At 38.5% G+C, this 15,377-nt stretch overlaps 3 protein-coding genes, 1 long non-coding RNA gene and 1 other non-coding gene across 6 annotated transcripts; 3 read left to right on the top strand and 2 right to left on the bottom strand.

Annotated features, from left to right (window-relative positions):
- Positions 1-9: 9 nt before the first annotated feature.
- LOC101169114 (chondroadherin-like protein) lies at positions 10-6,889 on the top strand. The gene is made up of 9 exons (XM_023957749.1): positions 10-735; positions 1,559-1,975; positions 2,047-2,192; positions 2,402-2,640; positions 4,036-4,313; positions 4,403-4,739; positions 4,822-5,168; positions 5,291-5,457; positions 5,600-6,889. Exons 2-9 carry the CDS (start codon positions 1,922-1,924, stop codon positions 5,889-5,891), a joined length of 1,860 nt encoding a protein of 619 aa, XP_023813517.1. The 5' UTR covers positions 10-735; positions 1,559-1,921; the 3' UTR covers positions 5,892-6,889.
- Positions 3,961-6,993, bottom strand: LOC110015512. Its single transcript, XR_002290725.2, has 3 exons — positions 6,912-6,993; positions 5,389-5,482; positions 3,961-4,199 (listed from the first exon to the last, which is right to left on the bottom strand). It is a non-coding gene; the product is annotated as an uncharacterized LOC110015512 (long non-coding RNA).
- On the top strand, positions 6,942-7,013 carry trnaq-cug. The gene has a single exon. It is a non-coding gene; the product is annotated as a tRNA-Gln (tRNA).
- rbx1 (ring-box 1) lies at positions 6,991-9,120 on the top strand. Its single transcript, XM_004071774.4, has 5 exons — positions 6,991-7,304; positions 8,306-8,384; positions 8,535-8,605; positions 8,748-8,833; positions 8,943-9,120. The coding sequence occupies exons 1-5, from the start codon at positions 7,227-7,229 to the stop codon at positions 8,953-8,955; spliced, it is 327 nt and encodes a 108-aa protein (XP_004071822.1). The 5' UTR covers positions 6,991-7,226; the 3' UTR covers positions 8,956-9,120.
- A 693-nt stretch (positions 9,121-9,813) lies between these two features.
- On the bottom strand, positions 9,814-15,025 carry st13 (ST13, Hsp70 interacting protein). Of its 2 annotated transcripts, none has more exons than XM_004071782.3 (13): positions 14,890-15,025; positions 14,392-14,531; positions 13,771-13,819; positions 13,598-13,688; positions 13,376-13,449; positions 13,211-13,277; positions 13,055-13,139; positions 12,851-12,961; positions 11,983-12,085; positions 11,798-11,914; positions 11,676-11,721; positions 10,633-10,721; positions 9,814-10,425 (listed from the first exon to the last, which is right to left on the bottom strand). In XM_004071782.3, the coding sequence occupies exons 2-13, from the start codon at positions 14,499-14,501 to the stop codon at positions 10,291-10,293; spliced, it is 1,077 nt and encodes a 358-aa protein (XP_004071830.1). In that variant the 5' UTR covers positions 14,502-14,531; positions 14,890-15,025; the 3' UTR covers positions 9,814-10,290. The 2 variants fall into 2 exon arrangements, with proteins under 2 accessions (XP_004071830.1, XP_011476794.1); XM_011478492.2 differs by lacking the exon at positions 14,890-15,025 and adding an exon at positions 14,626-14,800.
- Positions 15,026-15,377: the final 352 nt, after the last annotated feature.

Genomic DNA, 15,377 nt, shown 5'->3' with positions numbered 1-15,377 from the left:
AATTCAAAAACCCATTTACATTCAAACTTTTATTTTGTTGGCCCATTCTGATGTTATGGGGTTGGTGGTTTAAAGTTTCTTTAGAGCCAGCCAGTAGTTGTTTTTTGTTTTTTTCACTAGGCCACAATTTATAAAAATCAAATTTTCCATGGGAGCAGGTTAATAAACATAGCAAATTTTAAAATAAAAAGGTTGATAATGCCAAAAGTTAATGCATTTTTTTGCTATGAATGTTTTTTTTAATTTTCTAGCCATATGTCTGGAAATGTTCAGCCACTGTGAAAATTAGCAGGGCAGGCTAGGATCAGAGGTCACCTCCAAAGAATTTACCAGAGCCTTGTTGTTTGACCTGCTGGAGTGGGAATGTCCCCTAGAAGAAGATGACCTGGATGAGAAGATGTTTTGTTTTTTTTTTTTACTTGGGAAGCTCTCCAAGTAGGACAAACTGCTGAAGGTAAACTGATTTAAATTGTGATTCTTTTAACTATTTTACATTGGAGAATTTAAAAAAATATTCAGCATTCTGTAAACGGATTGTTTTTCCCTTCATTATTTTTTTTCCACATGTTTACCCCTCAGATGCTGCTCCTTTCTGCTGTGGCGCTCCTACTCCTTTTAACTCTCAGTTCACCCGTTAAAACTGGAAAATGTCCTAAAGACTGCAGCTGTGACAACACCAAACTTTCAGTGGTCTGTGTTGGTAAAAAGCTCACTGAGATCCCGTCTGCAGATGAGGTGAGGAACTCAAATCATTTGTTGCTGCTGTTTTTGGATTTTTACTTGTTCGTATGAATCTCCACATTTTCTTCATACTGCCTTCCTGCTAAAAGCTCAAACCAACTTCAGATCCTTGGTCAATAGGAGTGTATTGGTTTATTAACCTAACTATGTAATCAATTTATATATTCCTTTGGTCCAACCAGATTGGTCTGTCTCAGGGAAGCAAATTGACCTAAACCATTACCATTTCAAAATGAAATAAATCAATCTATAACCGATTTTGGAAAATACCATTTGGATTGAGACATGGTAGGTTTATTTTACTATAGCATAAAAATGATCAAGTGCATCACAGCGGACAACACACATGATGGCAGAAGAAAATGCTCAATGTGTCCAATCTGTGGAAACAATTTTGCAAAAATGTGACAATCCAGTGTAGTAGAATTATAATAATATCCCGGTTTTATTATTTTCATGTGGAAAACCAACATGAAACTAAAACGTGAATGGATTGGGCAATAATTCTTGTTTACCCGTTCTTGTTTGTTTGTGCACATATTTCATTTACACTTAATGTTCTTGCAAGAAATACAAGAAATCCGGAAAACTTTACCTGCACTGTTCAGTACCCAGGTATTTATCTCTGATTTTTTGGCTAAAGATGTCCTGGATCAGTTTTAGGTCAGTTAATCAGATCATTCAAAATGAACCAATATTAACTATGAATCGTGTCAATAACCACAAATTATGAAACGACTCAAATCTTGTTAAAATGAATCGTCACTCCTCTATTAATCAATGATCTGCTTGACCTTGATTTTTTTCTTCTTTTTAGATCACGGTGAAACTCGATCTGAGAAATAACAACCTCCAAATTTTACCAAGGGGGGCTTTTCTGCACACACCATACCTCACCCATCTCAACCTGCAGCGCTGCAATGTTATCAAGGTAAAGGAGGGCGCCTTCCATGCTCTTGGCCGACTGGTCTTCCTCAACCTGGCCTACAACAAAATTGACTTTCTTTACCAGGTAAGATCCCAAAACATAGACCTTTTTATTTCTTGGTTTAGAACTGACTAATCCTAATCTCTCCAGGAGTCCTTTGATGGCCTCTCATCCCTAAAGGAGCTGCATCTGGACCATAACCGTATAGAGGAGATCCAACCTGGAGCTTTCTCACAGCTTGGCCACCTCAACATGCTGGCTCTGAACCACAACCAGCTGGTTTACATCCCCAACTTGGTCTTCCAGGTAACCATGCAACATTTGCAAAAATGCATGAGCGCATGCATCCTGCTAACGTGATGCGAACCCTCTGACAGGGCTTGCAAAGCATCAAATTGCTTCGGATGGGCCACAACTCCCTGAACAACCTGGCTCCTGAAGCATTTGCTGGTCTGTACACTCTCAGCCGGCTCAGCCTGGATCACAACGAGTTGCAGTTCTTTCCCACACAAGCCATGATGAGGTTGGACAAGCAGATTCTGGCATATTTTCTTTGAGAAATTATGCCAGAATTCTCCTTTTAAAATAACAAAATGTCAACGATTTTGAAAAATATGTAAACGTAATCTCTTTTAGGACTTAAGTTATGGAAATCTTCAGAAGAACATTCTCAGATTTTGAATTGTAAAGAAAGAGAAAAACAAAAGCCCTTAGTTTACTTTTTCTTTGCAGACTCACTGAAGTCACACATCTGGATATGAGCTACAACACCATGACCTACCTCGGTGAAGAGGCTGTCACCATGAGGAAACTCAGACACCTCCTTCTCCGTCACATGTCCCTTCAGGATTTATCTGAGCAGGCTTTCTCCAAAGCCCCCTTCCTTTCCCATGTGGACCTTAGCCTCAACCAGCTTCGTTACATGGAGCCCCTCTCTGGTCCCGAAAAGTTAGACATCCTAAACCTAACTGGTACAAAAATGCTTCCTTTAACACATAACAAGAGTGCTAAGAAGTTTTTAATCAATATAGCATCATTGTTAAAAAGGACTTTATGTAAAAAAAACAAAAAATGGTTTTCACAGATGCAACAGTGACATCCCAGACCATCACAATCACCATCATTTAACCTTCATTTATGCATGTTGAAACTCAGTTACAGATTATAAAACATTAGAAAAGCAAAAAAAAAAGCAAATTCTTCAATATAAAGTGTAATGATATTTTAACATGATATTGTGATCGTTTTGTTATTTTTCTACGTTTTTTTTTATCTTGTATTTTAAGGTGCTTATATTGTTTTGCTTATTCTGCCCACGTTAAAGCTAACAATATTTTTTCGATTCAATTTTCTTTATTTCAAACTAAAATGAAAGTAAACACAAGAGTTTAAAATAGACGGATAAAACAAGACAGTGTGCTTGAAAAGGAGTGGGTTGAAGAGAAATCTTGAATGATCCCACCCCTTTCTTTACAACACCTGATGATCTGCGTATTTCTATTTATGAACAGAACTGTAAACACAAAGAGATGCTTTAGAGCAGGGATGTCAAACTCGTTTTCATCAAGGGCCACATCAGCGTAGCGGCTGTCCTCAAATATTATTTATACATGTGATGAAAAATAAATGTAACTACTCCTTAATGTTAAATAACTCATTATTGATCTATTTTAACATTTTAAAGTGACAATTACAGTTGCATAGAAAATATGTTTGCTTGTTACTCTGGCATAAATCCTTTTAAATTTTGTCCGCTTATCAAAGCCCACATAACTCCATTATTGAAGGATCAAACTTTCCAAGTGAATTTAAGAAAAATAACTTAAAACTGAGCTAGAAAGAACATGTATTACACGTGTTACATTTTACAAAAAAAGGCTGCACACAGACTTGCATCCAACTGATGGTTTGATGACAATTTGTCTGCATACAGACCTGCAAAGATTGAATAATTACAGCAGGTACACATAAATAATATGTAATCAACTAAAAAAAAAGTAGTTTAAGAAATGAAAAACTTTTATGTTCTTCACATAAAATAACATTTGGCCCCCAGGCCTTGAGTTTGACACATGTGCTTTAGAGCTCGATGCCAATAGATTTTTGAAACAGAAAGTGTGAAAAATTTGAAATGAATAATTGGTGATTATCTTTAATACAATACAATTTTCCTGTAATAAAGGGTGAAAATGAGTCCTTCTCTAAAGTTACTATAAACTGAGTTTAGTTTAGTTTTCAGTAGTATTTTATTAGTTTAGTACTATATAAAATATGAAAGTGTTTTTTATTTGTTTTTTTTTGGTCTGAGTGATCAGAAAGATGTTATTAAAATTCAGCAAACAGTTGAAAAACAATTCTTCTTCCAGGCAACCCAATCTACTGTAACTGTTACTTAAAGCCTCTCAAAGAGTGGGCGACCGCCAAAGGTGTGAAGCTGCTGGGCGCCTGCACTGAACCCCCACATCTGTCTGAGGAGCTGCTGCAGGAAGTGACCTCTTCGGATCTACGCTGTCATGGTGGGAGTCAAAGCCTGGGTGAGAAGGAGGAAGAGGAGGAGCAGAATAAGGAGGAAAACAAAGGAAACATCACAGCCACAGCCAAGCCCAAGCAGAGAGTCAAATGTCCTTCTAACTGTAAATGTGATGTAAGTTGTTTTTTTTTTCTCAGAATAACCTCTTGACAGTTTAATCATTTTACAAATACGTTTTTTCTTTTTTTATATTTGACTCATAGATTGAAACACATCATGCTACATGTGAAGGCCAGGGTCACACCAAAGTTCCCAGAGGCTTCCCAGCAAAGACGCAGCTCCTTGAACTCCGTGGAAACCACTTCCACTACCTTCCAGCCCTCAGCTTTCCAGGCACTGGGAAATTAGTTTCTCTTCACTTAGAGTCGTGTGGAATCCATGAAATTGAAGGTGGTGCCTTCCAGGGAATGAACAGCCTGCTTTATTTGTATCTCTCTGACAACAACCTCACATTGTTGGATCCAAAGATCTTTGCTGGAATCCAAAATCTCACCTATCTCCACCTGGAAGGGAACCAGCTGACACAGTTCCCTGGATCCGGTCAGTGTGAGCTCACTTTAAGTATTTTGTTACTACAGATAAAGAGAACTGACTGACATTCTGCTTCTGTGTCTCCTAACAGCTCTCTCTCTTTTACCAAATTTGTTTGTGTTACACCTGGAGCGTAACAATATTTCCAAACTAGAGCCTTCCGGTTTGCTATCTTCTGTAACTCCCACTGAACTGTCCTTGAGTAATAACAGCACAAATGTGATGGCCAGAGGTGCTCTCACCTCTGCTTCCATTGGATGTCTTTACCTGGATTCCAACCGGCTGACTGAGGTGCCGACTTCCGCTCTAACCAAAACCCCAAACTTGGAGGAGCTCAGCTTATCTCAAAATCCTATTTTGAGGGTTGGACGAAAGGCATTCCAGCCCATATCCCAAAGTCTGAAAAGGCTTTATATGGATCATATGGGAATGGAAAAGGTAGGAGATTCTAGTTCTCCAAGATCCTCTTTCATCCAAATGGAGTATTTGATTCAATCTTTAATTTTTCCAATTAGTTCATTTTAGACTGTGTGATTGGTTGGTATTTTGAATTTTTCCAGATGTCTGAAGATGCATTGCAGGACCTGGGCTCAGCTCTTAGACATCTGACTGTGAGGGGAAACCAGCTGAAGGAGCTGCCTGACCTGAGACCACTTACAGGCCTGGAAGGGGTGGACCTGCGAGACAACCCTCTGCTGTGCGACTGTGCTTTGCTGCCCCTACGCAGGTCAGTGAGGGTCCTTACCAGGGTGCTGGAATCAGAAAAGGGGAGTTTTCAACAATTATCAGAGCCCACAAATGTAACATTGTACGGTCAGTAAGCTCACATAACTTTTTTTGTGTTTTTGTGTACTATCTTTGTGTTTCAGGTGGATGGAGAGTGTGAGATTTGAAGTTACAGCGACTTGCGGTAACCCTCCTGACCTCAGAGGTCAGCAAGTCAGAGACATTAATGTCTTCGCATCCTGCTCAGAAAACGCCTCCATTAAGCAGGAGGGCAGCAGGGAGCCGAAACTTTCTACAATAACCAAACCAGGTTCTTTGAAGCCCCCCAAAGTGAAAACTAGACCTGCGAAGTCGAAACTAAGCAAATCATCTAAGAAAAGGTTACAAAAAAAATCTGGGACTCCAAAAAAGACCATGAACAAGATGGCATTATAATAAAATGAATCATGTTTTGGTGGTTTCTTTACAAAGAGTTTTGTTTGGGAAAAAGTTCAACTTTTTTGTTTTTTTATTAAAACTGCTTCATACAACATGTTGTGTGCACTATCTTCATATTTTGTAGGCAAAGCTACTCTAAACAACAGAATACAACTTTTCAAAAAATATTAAAAGTCACAAAATATATAAGTTTATTGATCCTGTTGGCCTCCTGTCCGGCCTTCGCGGATTCGGATGGTTCAGGACGTCCAAAAATGAAATGTGCAGTTGGGGAAACGAAAAGACACAAGAGTTTGCATGAATTCTCAAACCTTTTGCAAAAACGGAGAGTTGGAAAAACATGACCTGTTAGGCTCTGTGGCTGTCCGCTCTCTCTGTCCTCAAGGCAAAAAGGCGTTTTTTATTATTAAGTAAGGGAAGATGAAAACATACAAAATACGTCAGTAGAATGGTGTGTTTCTGTCTAGTCTGCATTGCAGCTGTTATGGCTCCATAAACACTCCAGTACAGAAAGAAAGCAGAGACTGCAAGTCAAAAACAGGCCTACTGGTGACCTCGTCACATATTATCTGCTACTGAGGGCAGGAATCAAGCATATTTGTGCAGTACAATATACATGCAAAAATAGAATCCATTATAATAACAAGAAAATACAACATATAATAGAACCCCTGTAATGCATATTTAAAAGAACATAGAAAATATTATGGAACCCCTGTTCACCTCAACAATCGTCAAACATTAAAGTGTCTGTCAATTATTTTATTTTCAAATAATAAATAGCACGGAACACAAAAAGTAGGCCTGTAAGTTAACTTAGCATTAAATCATTTACGGCAGGATGCTAATAATTTTTAAAACCCGTTATATTCACCGTTTTGATGAATGAAGAAGTTCCTGTTTTTAAATTTTTCTTTTTAAAGAAATTGTTAAGCTGCAAAAATGTAGTTAACCTGTTTAGTAGATAGAATTCTAACAATATTCGAATTGAACGTGTGATCGGTGTCTTGATGGTACCTTAATAATTCTTGGCTGTGGCTTCAACATGGTTCCATGGTGTAATGGTTAGCACTCTGGACTCTGAATCCAGCGATCCGAGTTCAAATCTCGGTGGGACCTGAGATTTTTCTTCCACCCTCGTCTATGGAATCACTTACTATCTTCTTTAAAGTTGTGCTTATTTATTAATTAATTTATTTAATTTTTAAATGAAATTCATGTTTTGGTTGTTATTTTATTTCGTCTTTCCCGTCTCAGTCGGTTAAGTTAATGAACTTAACCGACTGAGACTGTTGCTACATCCGGACGGCTTTGTACAGACGACGTTTCAAGATGGCAGCAGCGATGGACGTTGACACACCGAGTGGTGCTAACAGTGGCTCAAGCAAGAAACGCTTCGAAGTTAAAAAGGTCTGATTTTATTTATTACCTGGTCAACTCTGGATTGGTCAAACACGTTTGCTATATAAAAGAAGAACAAAGGAGCCCTGTCTGTTTTAACCTCCTCTAGCTGGTTAACGACTCCTATTAGCATGTTCGATGTTGCCTAGCATAAAGTTAGCTTGCTTAACGAAAATGAATGTGCATTTCTAAATAATGTCATAACTTAGACCATGTTGTGATATTTACAAGATTACCTTCAGTCGAGCGTAACAGAAAAACAGCGTTTTTGAAATGGTAACGAGAGCTATAATCTTAATTCTTTTAATATTTGTTTTATTTTTGTGCTATTCGGATGCTAATTTAGCTTAGCATAAAGCTGAGGTTTCAAGATCTAGCAGCACATCATCTTTTTCTCTAATTTTAAATTTTTGTTCGTGTATTTCACATGTTAACCGATTTCTTTAGATTATTGCTATAAAGTTTTATATATATATATATATATATATATATATATATATATATATATATATATATATATATATATATATATATATATATTCCCTTAAAAGTGCTTATCTGATTTGTGCACCTGACAGGTGCAATTTGATATATTTATCTTTACTGTAAAAGGAAGCACTAAATCTTTCCTGTCAACTATTTTTAAAATGGGGGGAAAAAAAGTGTCATGATGACCAAAAACAAGAAAATAATTCAGGAACATGTTCTTTATATCAGCCATGTCTATCAAAAATGGCAGGAAGGAAATGCTAATATTTTTGATTTCCCTAAAATGTTTTAACATTCCGATCAGTGGACATGTTTAACAACTATATTTTGTTTTCTTTTTGTAATTCCAGTTGCTTATTTCTTTCGATCCTTTCCATTCAAAGTATTACAAGACATTATGCTAGATATGGTTAAAAAAAAGTCTGGAAACGTTGGAACGTTCTAAAACATTTAACTGGTGTATATAATCCTGGGTAACATAGATTAAACATGTGCTCATCTGATTGTTCTGTCCCCCTCAGTGGAATGCTGTGGCGCTGTGGGCCTGGGACATTGTTGTGGATAACTGCGCCATCTGTAGAAACCACATCATGGATCTCTGTGAGTTCACTTTAATGCATTCTCTGATAGCTTCCTGTCTTCATTTTGACTTCAAACTTTTAGCAGAATGAGTACTTCTAAGCTTCTACAAGCCCTTCTTCTCCCAACAAGTTTAGATTTCTGTGACACGTTGCATGTTTTCTTGATCAGGCATAGAATGTCAAGCCAACCAAGCATCTGCAACCTCAGAGGAATGCACAGTAGCCTGGGGGGTCTGCAATGTAAGTTTCCAATTAAATTGATGGAAGACTCAGATTATCTGTGTGTTTTCTGGAAGATGAAATGATGGATACCAATATGAGCATTTAGAGCTAAAGCCCTTAACATTTCTAATTTCTTTTTCACCTGTTTGTCTTCTTTTAGCATGCATTCCATTTCCATTGTATTTCCCGCTGGTTGAAAACCAGACAAGTGTGTCCCCTTGATAACAGAGAGTGGGAGTTTCAGAAGTAAGTTTGATTGATGTCATGTAGTTTTATTGATTACATTTCTGAAAGTACGATTTTCTTTAAAGTTGTTGCTTTAGACATTGCTAAGCTGTTTGTCATGTTTTCACAGATATGGACATTGAGTCGGCCTGCCGCTCACTTCCTGCAAGAATCAATTTCACTGCTTCTTCAATCCCAGCGGCTTGTATTATTTTCCACACTTTTGTTTTAGTATGTTGTAATTAAATGGTGAGCTTGTAAGGTAAAAAGTTTGAAATAATAAATGGAAAAAAACTGGGAATTAACCTTTCATTTGTGTTTTTGTTTTTTTAATACAGTTGACTTTAAATCACATTGATGTTGACAGCGCAGTAACCCTCTTTAAGGACACGAATCTTCAGTGTAAATTAAATCACCACCAAAATGTTTGACTTCTCTTTACCATAGTTTATTGTGGAAGCTGTTAGAAAAATGAGTTTCATCTATTTGTTAAATTCCACACATGACAGAATACTTCCTAAAGACCCACTCTGATGAAAATCTTGTTTTCTGGTGTTTTCAACGTGCTCTAGTGCCTTTTTCTGATGAAGGGCATAAAAGAAAACTAAGCTCAAATTTACGTTCCAAAAATAACCTGCGATTAAAAAAAAAAAAAAGATTCCAATGAAAAATATCCACACAGACTGAAACGTAAACTGCGATAGTCAATGAGCGGTAATTCTATATTCAGATGAAAAAAAGAGCTTTGTGATGAGATTCATGTGGTGGGCAACAAGCGCCCCGCTTTACAACGGGGAGGGGATGGGGCGGGTTTGCTCCATGCCAACACTCCCGCCCACAACTCGGAGGTAAATTTCTAATGAACTGCTGCTGCTCTGCAGAAGCTGGCATGGATTAGGCATCATGAAAAGTTTTCACTTTAATAGAAGACAACCGTTAAAAGCTAGGGAATTTGACAGTTAAAGTACATTTATCAGTGCAAGTAGAAAAGAGGATTAAAGCTGTTTTCCATCAACATTTTTATTGTGAACTTTTCAACAGGAATATTAAAGTTATTTGCAGTTAGCCTTTCACAACAGCATGTACCAGCACCCACGCTTTGGAGTGCGGCCTCACAACCAGGAATTTCCTACTGAGTGTAGAATGGCTCTAGAAAGAGGCGTTGGTTCCATGCAGGAACTGTCCGAGCTGCTGTCGCAGGTTAAATCACAGCCGCGACCCATCAGAGAGGAGGGAGGGGCTTAGCTAAATACCAGGACTGACCCATAACCATCTGTTTGATTTGTTGATGTTGCTAACAAACTGAGGAAGATTTAAAAAAAAAAAAGAAACCAGTGAAAAACACTTTCCATCTTTCTGTTACATTTGCATCACTTTGACCTGCTCCCCTGATAGAACTAAACACACTGAGAAAATGTTGAAAAGCTTAATTTCACTCGCTCCTCCAAACATCATCTCCGTTTTGGTCCAGTCCACTTCTATGGCTGGGGGGGGGCTCCGAACTTGGAACTCAGCTTGGAAGCGAGAGCCATGATTTTGGGGTTGTTCTGATACTTGGAGATGTTTGCCGGATTCTGAGCCACATCCTGGAAGGCGGCCATCACCTCAGGGTCCTGGAGTCAGAAAGAAGTCAACCTCACTGGAGTGTTTCAGGAGTCACAAAAACTGAGCAGAAAACAGCTGCAGTTTTAATTTTCTCAGACTCTCCGTCAGTGTATTTTTAATACAAAGTTTAAATTGTGTTTCCTGTGTTTTGCACATTTATGGAACTAAGGCTTTTCCTTGGGGGAATGTGATAGAATTGGTTCATCTTAAGTTACCTTCATGGCGTTGAGCACCTCAGGATCCTTCAGGAGGTCACCAAGACCGGGCATACCTGCTGGACCTCCGCCTGGGAATCCGGCAGCACCTGGAACATCAAGGAGATTTAAATACTCCAGCACAGTTACGTCCAATCGACTGGATTGTAGGATGGAGGAGGAGCCTATCCACTGGATTGAAGAGGCTTGTAAGAATGGCAAAGATGTTGAATCGCTTTTGATTTTCAAAGGAATCACAGTGAGAGCATCAGGCGTGCAGAAAAACACGGCCACTGCATGACATTACTTCTAATTTACAGATATAGACTGGCAAAACCAACAACTGAACGCCGTTTAACACCATTCTACCTAAATAATAATCAATCGTTATAGTAATTTTCCCGATATTTATTTAATAAATGTCCTACCTAACCGTATTCGTTTTCCTTGTTTGATCATTCAGAAATCATAGCCAAATAAAATCCAAATAATGATCGCTTTGTGCAATGGGTTTGAGGTTTGAGCTGCTAAAGTTAAAGTTGCTTGAATTTCAGTCTTCACAAAATCATTGAAAACAGAGAAATGAAGGACAAATTCAGCTCGTCGTACAATAAAGTAAAACCAATTACTGTTACTACCCTTAAAATATCCCTTAATACAACAACTAAAATTTGCCTTAAAATATGTGCAAATAAATTCAGCCTAAATATAAACCGTTAGAATAATATCTGCTCAAATGAAACGTCGATATTTTCAATAGAACCTGAAATATTTGAGGATTACTTAAATTTGTATTTTGATTTGTGAATGACAGAGCGGAAACAGTTAGGTAGGACATTTAACATAAATATAACATTTTCCATTACGATAAGTAAGTTGTATCATTTAAGTAGAATGGTCAGTTTTCCTGGTCTATATCTGTAAACCGGAGGTAACATTACACAATGGCGGAGATATAGTGTTTTATGATGAGGTCATCCAATGTTTCACTTTTAAATGAGATTATCCTATTAGTTAATGTGAGATCAGAAATGACAGCATGCAGGACGGACAGGTAATCTGACCTGGGAAACCTCCTGCTCCGGCTCCAAAATGTCGGGATTCCTCTTCCTGCAGAAACACAGAAAAGGCAGTGAGGGGCGGACCTTTTCCCTCCAAAAGCGAAGAGGAATCCAGAAGAGCTCACCCTCTGAGCACGGGCGTGCTCCTCTCTGGCCTTCTTTATGCGCTCCTGCCGGTCCTTGATCTCCCTCTCCTCCCTCTTGCGCTCATATTTGCGCCTGTGCTCGATGATTTTGTTCGCCTGTCAAAATAATCTTTCAGACTTCGGTCTCTCTCTGCTGTCTTTGAATGCTTTCATAGAGCTGATACCTTCGGCTGGACCTCCTTCAGCATTGCACTGGCGTCCTCGTCATAATCCAGTTTGCAGGCGGTGGCCAAGTCTTTGGCTGCTTCTTCCCAATGACCAAGAAGCCTGCAGCAGAAGACAACATGAGGTTCAGCATAAACACTAAACGTTCTGTCATTCTGCTGGACAACAATTGAATCAGAGCGTAAAGAACGTCTTCTAAAAGTAGTTCAAGTGAAGAAAATACGATGATCAACAGTTTAAAACACTTTTTTATATTTTACACCCTCATTTCGGCCTAAGTCTTCCTTGGAAAAGAAATCTTATCTTAATGGCATTTCCTGGTAAAATAAAAGGTTAAATAAAAATGAAAAAAAATTACAAAATGAGTCAAACCTACTCTGAGACAAATGACGCCATTAAAGTCAAAATCCAGAAAGATTTGCTGGTTTCATAAAAGTAACTATCAGGTACTGCAGCACAAACTGGATTAACTCGTCATGAACTGGTGTCGCCATCGAGTTTAAACAGCAAAGCTGCCTCAGGTCCTTTGAGAGTATTTTGTACACAGGATGGGTGACTGCTGGGAGTTTGGATGTTAAACACTGCAGATTTTCTGGAAGAAATCTAAACACACGTCAGCACAGCGTCAGCCGTCGTGAAACAGCGATGGAGCCGCTCGGTTTGCTGCTACAACCAGTGGAAAGGTTTTCTCTGTGCTAAAATCTTCTAAGGATGTGGCCATCAGGCTAATGTTAGAAGGAAATAGTTCTTAAAACAGGACAAACATCTACAAATTTGTATTCAAAGAAAATCTCTTAAAGTACTCTTAAAGTACGCACACACAATAGATTCCATTTAATAATCATTTTCTCTCTAATTATTTTTTACCTGTGAGCCTTCCCCCTCCACTTGTATGGCTGTGCAGAGTCTGGGTTGATGCTGATCGCTCTGTCACAGTCTCTAATGGCCGCATTGGGTTTCTGCATCTTTATGTAGACACTGATAAAAAAAAAGAAAGAAACGCCATAAGACGCCCAATCAATGAGAGGATTTAACCACGGGAGAAAGTCGTGTTAATGAACAGACTCTCACCTTGCCCTCTTAGCATAAAGGATTGCTAAACGGGGGTTCAGCTTGATGGCTTCTGTGAAAAGATCCAGAGCTTTCTGCAGATCCCCTGGAAAATACATTTAAAGCATTAGGTAACAAACTGCAAGATATGCATGCGCCCTGAAGAAATGAGCCCACCTTCTCCTAAAGCATCGATGGCTTCCACCTTCTTTTCATTGGCTTGATCCATCATCTCCTCTGTGACCTGAGGGAAGTTATCATATGTAAATGTCACAAATGTCTATCGTTTTAAACTCAAACTTTTAAAGCAGACATGCAAACAAAAAATATACAACTTTCTACCTCAATGCTGTCAAGATCATCCATTTCTTGAGGCTCAATAGTGTCTGGTTCAATAACTCCATCTTGGTCAATTTCTAAGCAAAACACAACAAATGATGAAAAAAATGATGCATTGAAGTTGCAAAAATCTGGGTTACGCTTTGATTAATACCATTGTTTTGTGTGTGAAAAACCATTAAAACCTCCTATTTTGTATTACAGGTGCCGATTGACCAACTGTACCTATATCACTCTCCTCGCTCTCAGATGGAACGTGAGGCTCCGGCTCAGGAGCCGATGAAGCTGTGGAGGAAGGACCACAAGGACAGCCACCCTGAAAGTCAAACATCACTGTAACTGTCAAAACAATCCTCAAATACAGAAGAAACACTTCTGAATATAGCTTTGCAAGTTACCTTGCATCCTCCTTCTGTCTTGGTCAGTGGAGGAATCTTTGCACCCATGCTGTAAAAACACAGACAGAGGTCTCTAGTATTGTGTCTCACATTTCTCTAGATACATTGAAAATGTCTCCTAAGTCTAGCTTTTCATGCTCTTTTACCCCATACATTCATAAATATACTTTTAAAAAGTATTCAATTCGAAATGCACCTTTTTATCATTGATTTTAAAATTACTTATCAATTCATCAAAGCTGTTCATGACTTTTTTTTTTTTACATTTTACATTAAAAACTCAATTCATTTACATTTTTACCTGCTTTAAATTCCTCCCTAACTTTACATCAGGATTCCATTATAATGAAAAATCTGAAAGCTTTATTTCAACACAATCATCAAAAATAATCGGAAAGATTGTGCTGAAATGTCTGGGTCTTTATTTTTATTTTACTGCCACACACGAGGCAACATGGAGGTGAGGGGGGCGGGCCGACCACGTGGTTGTCCTGCAGCTGGATTTTCAGAATTACATTTTTAAAAGGTCCAATCATATCTTCAGTAGTATCTCCAGGAGGCACAGTAAACACTGACTTGTCTGACTGCAGGAGCAAAACTTTTACTACGAGAACGACTTACTTCTGCAGCCAGGAGCGAAAGAAGCTCATCTCTGGAAGGTGCAGGATCTCGGGACTGCTCTCGCATAAATTCACGAAAGCCTTCAGCTCTGCCACTTTCCGTGAGTCCATGATGGCGTGTCACGTCCAGCAGACGGAGCGCTGAGAAGGAGCAAGAACACAGAAAAACAAAATGACGATGAGAGCGGGGTTTGTTTATGTGCTGAGCTAATACCTAAGCACGCTGTAGGCTAACCTGCTGAATAACCTCGACTTCAATTTGAAGATTTCAAGGGTCACGTAATTCAAAATAATGTACAAAGCGCAAGTTTCCGAAAAATGTACACATTTACAATCTATTTCAAGCAAAGGTGTTGATAGAATTTTCTAGAATCGTTGACCAATCCGTCACAAGTATTGACGCACGAAAAGGAAGGCTAGCTTGCTATATTAATGCACATTGCTAAGTTATTGAAAAGACGCCAAGTACAACTTTTGAACAATAGAAAACTAAACGCACCTGATATCAAACGTAAGTCGTCAAACACAAAACCACACAGCGGGAGGTTGCAGTAGATTTAATCGCCACAACAATGATGCACTGACAGCGATGTTGCTTCCGAATTTTAGTCAGGCGATTTATCGGACAGAACTGCATTGGGCATATTTCTACCCTGGGATCTACCTGTCAGGCAAATGAAACAGCCCCATAAATAAACACAGCAATATCTTAGCAATGGCAAATGACAAAAATACCCTATATAAGCCATGCTAGCATTTTATAAGAATGAATAAATCAACTCCCATTGATTCAAACGTGCAAAACATAGCTAAACCTGAAGTAAAAATAAAGACTTTACTAATTCTTATATTTTATTGTCTGCAACAACTCCCATTTAAAGAAAGAAAGAAAATTAGAACTTTTAGTAGATCATCTTGAGGATTTGTGCTAAAATTACCAAGTTGAAATGTGTCACAAATGGTTGTTATTGTAGCAGGCTGATCAAC

The sequence above is a fragment of the Oryzias latipes genome, chromosome 8, assembly GCF_002234675.1.
Source record: "Oryzias latipes chromosome 8, ASM223467v1".
Taxonomy (NCBI): domain Eukaryota; kingdom Metazoa; phylum Chordata; class Actinopteri; order Beloniformes; family Adrianichthyidae; genus Oryzias; species Oryzias latipes.
The sequence above is the reverse complement of the archived record's forward strand: the minus strand, read 5'-3'. Positions and strand labels throughout refer to the sequence as shown.